Consider the following 5,132-nt stretch of genomic DNA (forward strand, 5'->3'; position numbering starts at 1 on the left):
TGGGATAACTGTGATTATAATTCAAGTCCAGTTTATTTTCCCCCCATGGGAGTTGCAATTCACAGTGCGTGGGACTCTCTGTGTGCCTCTGAGCTTTATAGGGGTTTGCAGGTGACTAGAGGTCCCCCAGACAGGGCAAGTCCTTCCCATAGTGAACTCACTGTAAAGTGGCTTGGAGGTGGGGAGGGTGGATCAAATGGAGACTCTCCTCCAGCTTCTCAAGCCAGGACAGATATTGCTATCCCCAGATAATGATCCTGTTTTATTCATTACAATTTAAGTCTTTCACAGTCTTTCTTTGGGGACATGGTAGCAGCATGAGGCCCCCTGGTGGCCGGAAATGATTGATGAGTTTGGTTTTATCCAAGTATTTGGAAAGGTAGGTGGTCTGACTCTGTAAGATAGTACATGCTCACCTAGCCCTGGCGCTTACAGGAGAAGCAGGGTGGAGTGGGGTGACCTACAAAGCAGGAAGTTAAAAACCAAAGTATTTTCTGTCAAGAGATAAGAATGGCACATAAACCAGAATGACCACTCACTTTCTGATTTTTCGTTCTGGAATTCACCTAGCACCTCAGTGATGTTCTCCTTGAGTTCCTTATCCATGCAAGACATTGTATTAGGTATCATGCCGGACTTTAAAAATAAAAAAGGATACATCATCACACACTCCTTAGGAACGTTGGGAGGGAGATAAATATTTATATCACCAACGTGCTAGAAACTGAAAGGTACCCTAAGACAGTAAATAACAATGGTGAAAGAGCAGTTACTTTCAGATAAAAGTGAGGGCTTCTGGGAAGAGATGCCTATGAGTTGGAGCGCTGATGAGAAACAGGATCTGGGTAAACAGAAGGAGGAAAAGATGACATATCAATATAAAGGAGTGAAAGGGAAGTTTGGAGACAAGACAGACATAGAGGCAGAAAACCAGAGGCTGATGCCAGGAATATAGGCTAGCCGAGCTGGACTCATAGGAGATTTGGGGGTCAGAACGAGAAGAAAAAATGATACTACATGTGTTTGGAGCAGATTGAAGAACTTTGAACCTTACTGAAGAATTTTCTTCAATAAAGCCATGAAAAGCCGTTGACTTATCTTTGAGCAGAAAAGGTGTGTCGAAACACCAGCCTCCCTGGTGCTGAACTGAACAATTTCACTGGCTTGTAGTAGTTTGGGAGGGGCACTGATCTTCCCAGCCACCATTTGGTCTTCAAAATCATTAAGGTGTTTCCAGTTTCCAAAAACATCTGAGTACCAGGAAGTAGTGGGGACCAGAGGGCTCCTGCCATATTTAATTAAAATTCTTCACTAATACCTTTCAAGGGATGTTCCCCAATAGGCCGTAATGCTATATTCTTGGAATTTGAAGGCTTTATGCCCAACTATCTTTCTGCTCTAGTTTAATGTGTTTTAAAGTACATAAATGAAGAATATTTTTGGTTGGAGTTATAGAACAGCTCAATGTCCACAGAAGAGTCTAGCAGTAACCTTATTTGCATAGTATTGGAACTACGAGCATAAGCAACCTGAAAATCTAGATAATGCCTGTCTTAGAAATGAGTTTAAAAATATGTTAAAGCAAGAGTTAATGACCATTCAACAAAAATGTGACACACATTTAACAGAACATTATAAAATTTCTGACCCCAGGCATTGATTTCCTAATTATAATGGCATAGAAATCCTTTAGAATATAGTAAACGTAACTAACACTGTTCTTCAAAAGTAATTAAAAAAATAAAAATAAAAATTTTCCAGTAAAGCAAAACCAAGTTGTCCTTTTTGAGAGAATACAACTGATACTTTGCAAATGAGAAAAGGAAGGGTGAACAATTTTGGGACCACAGTAAAAACGAACTAACACAAATAATCATTTAAGAAGTTTAAGAAGCAGCAATGAGTATTTATATTTCAAATGAAATATACATTAAACTTTTATATAAAAAATCATCAAAAGTGCTATATTGGATTATTTTAATATTAATTTAACCCCCCCATGTCATCTATTAGCTATACCTTTTATGTTCACGTTCTGAGACATCTTTACAATCACCTAAAAGTGGTCCAATGTTAAAATATAAAAATCTATTAGTTTATTTTCAAGGTAAAGTACCACCAGTGATGAGTTACTGAAAATGAAAGATGAAAACGGATGCCCGAGAATCACTTACTGGGAAAAAAAAATATGACTGGACCTTTCATAGATGTATGTGAAGCCCAAGGCAATGCAGACCTTGAGCAGAACATGTTTATAATACAACTTCTTAAGGAGTGCAGGGTGTTTGTTTTGGAGGCAGGTGTCTGATGTGCTAGGACCTTGTTATTTCTCATCATTTTTGGCTGCTTTCCAAGATGAACCAAATCTTATCTAATGCTGTGCATCTCCCACGACCCGGGAAAGGTTTGACAGAGAGGTTTGACACAGAGAGAGAGAGAGAGAGAGAGAGAGAGAGAGAGAGACAGAGAGAGACAGAGAGAGAGAGAGAGACAGAGAGAGCACTGATTCTTCTGTCTTAGAAATAGCCCTTAGAATTAAGGTTGTCATTAAAGAAGACAGTCACTAAGAAGACAGGGGATTCCTCACACAGGAGGAATCCCCTTACCCCCTCCTTCATCCCCAGCTCCCCATTTTTCCTAGTCTGCTACCTAGCCAAGCCCATGCCGTCCCACACTGTTTCTGGATGAATCCGCTGACCAAGTTAGAGAGGAGGTTTGGGGCCACATGACCACCATTTGGTCTCATTCAGTCTCAAGCGAACAAGCTTCTCTGATTGGCCACGAGTGCCGTCTGGCTCTCCCGTCTCTTGGCTTTTTTGCTTCTCTGTCTCACCTTCCAACACAAGGCACTGGAGGCTAATAAAAAAAGTCCAGATGACAGGAGGACCAGGCCGAAGATGGAGATGATGGAGCCGTGGGAGTTGAAGCTGTAAGCCACGCCGGTGACCACGACCCCGGCGATGAAGACCACCAGGGCGAAGGGAATGATGCATCGATAGCAGGAGAGCTCGGCACCCCCCGTGGCAGCTAGCAGCTGGACCTCAGTGACCAGCGGGGTCGTGTTGATCACCACCTCGCTCTTGGGGCTTTTCTCCGTTGTCACTGGCATGGAAGACTTGGGGGCTCCCAGACTCTCCTTCACTGGCTCGTCAGTCATGTTGACCTTCGCTGTGTCCCAGTCCTAGCAGGGCTTAGAGGCTAGATCTGGGGAGTCTCCGCAGGGTGGAAACTGTGGCGAGGAAGACAGGAGATGTCAGCTAAATCTTTTTTTTTTTTTTTTTTTTTTTTGCGGTGCTGGGGATTGAACCCAAGGCCTTGTGCTTGGAAGGCAAGCACTCTACCTACTGAGCTGTATCTCCGCCCGGATGTCCAGCTAAATGAGTCCTGGCAAGAAGAACTGAAAAAAAAAAAAAAAAAAAAAAAAAAAAAAAAAACCATAGAGGAGGCGACTCCTTTGCAGGAGGCCCGGAGGCGTGTGAAAATCACTATTTTCCCCCCTAATTGATTATGTTTGTTTTGCGCTAAGCAAAAAAGCAAGAAAAACATAAAAGGGAAGATTTTTGAAAAGCGGGAAGCCGCTTTACAGTGTTTAATATCCCTGGTGGTCCACACATGTGTTTTTATAAGCTTTCCTCTTTGTCTATTGCTTCTGCTCTTTTTCTCTAAAACACAGAGGAGGGCCTGATCCTGGTCCAAAAGACCAGTCCGTATTCAAGGAAGAGACAACGTTATAAACCATTAGTTCCACAGCTCACAGCAACTTAAGCTCTGCCAATTTTGCAGGGTATAACCTGCATTCTTTCCAAACTGTCACCCATTTGCTGCTCGTGAAATCCATGTCAAGACAAGCAGTGAGCGTACAGATGATGCTCTTCTCCACCGACTGACTGCCAATGAGTCTTTACTGTGTTCCTGTTAAACACAGTACAGCATGTGCCTGGGACCTTCTGCCCCCTGTGGCAGATGGGCAGTTCAGCAAAAAAATTTGGTGACAATGTGGCAAGGATTTGTGATCAAAATGTGGCAATACTCTTCTTCCATTTGAAATTGGGGGTGGGGGTGGGAAAGCAAGAAATAATTCAACAAATTCATGAAGTATAAAATTGGGTTTTCTCATGTTAAAGATCAAAATCAACTGTTAGGGCAATTTCCTACTAACCTCAACCAGGAATTTTGATAATATGTATACTAAGTCCTGCAGAATCAAATAAACATGCTAGATAGCAAAATATGACAAATTTTTTTTTTCTTTTCTTTTTTTTTTTTGTCTTTCTCCAAGTCCTTGGGTACAAAACTTGCATGATTTTAAATATTTTTGAACCTGAAAATTCCAGGACAAAACTTGAGACCCTTACTCAAAAGCATCTGATTGAAATGCTTCTATGAGGTATCAGTGAAAAAACCTCATCTGCTGCTGGAGGCATGCTGAAGAGACACCGTCTTGGATCCTCCAGGGCCTGAGCAATTGTTGTTACAGAAAGAGTTTACCGGAAGAAACTTGAGACCATTTTGGTGAGTTTCAGCTTTTAAATTTAGTAATAATCATTTGAAAATAAATGCAAGCCCAAATCAAACCTCACCTGGTTCCTTGTAGGCCCTAGATGGTCAAGATATCACTTCCTAAGCAATTAAACTAATTATTAAGTGCTGCCTACTTCTATGTAAGTTTTAATCACCAAATTAATCACTGTTTTTTCAATGATACCCTAAGTACTGACTAGGTCAGTTAAAGGATATTTGACACTCTGAAAATAAAAAAATAAAAATAAGTCTTTCCCACAGTGGAGATTTGCGCTAACCCGAAAATGAAAACTTCTGTCCCCAAACACTATTCCACCCTACCCCTACCACCTCAGAGAGAGGCAATCCATTACCAGGGAAATCACTTGGACTTCTAAGGGAAGAATCAGAATCCGGCAATGGTGTGAGCCGCCTTTGTGTACAAACTTCTGGGAGAAAGGAGCCTGTTTATGGGCAGGGCTTGTCAAGTGCAAATTGACAGGTACTGGACCTCCGTCTGCAGGAAAGAAACGACAGAAAACATACTTTGCTCTTGGTTTGGATTTTAAGAATCCTGGAACTCCTTCTTTCAGGGCTGATCTCTGCTTCTTCTAAGTGCCCTTTCTCTTTTT

The 5,132-nt window shown here is 41.7% G+C and overlaps 1 protein-coding gene across 2 annotated transcripts; it reads right to left on the minus strand.

Moving 5' to 3' along the window:
• Positions 1–1,891: 1,891 nt before the first annotated feature.
• TMEM100 (transmembrane protein 100) lies at positions 1,892–4,914 on the minus strand. 2 transcript variants are annotated; one of them, XM_079131485.1, is made up of 2 exons: positions 4,852–4,914; positions 1,892–3,229 (listed from the first exon to the last, which is right to left on the minus strand). In XM_079131485.1, exon 2 carries the CDS (start codon positions 3,155–3,157, stop codon positions 2,753–2,755), a length of 405 nt encoding a protein of 134 aa, XP_078987611.1. In that variant the 5' UTR covers positions 3,158–3,229; positions 4,852–4,914; the 3' UTR covers positions 1,892–2,752. The 2 variants fall into 2 exon arrangements, with proteins under 2 accessions (XP_078987611.1, XP_078987612.1); XM_079131486.1 differs by lacking the exon at positions 4,852–4,914 and adding an exon at positions 4,356–4,401.
• Positions 4,915–5,132: the final 218 nt, after the last annotated feature.

Source organism: Sciurus vulgaris, assembly GCF_902686455.1.
Source record: "Sciurus vulgaris genome assembly, chromosome: 3".
Taxonomy (NCBI): Eukaryota; Metazoa; Chordata; class Mammalia; order Rodentia; family Sciuridae; genus Sciurus; species Sciurus vulgaris.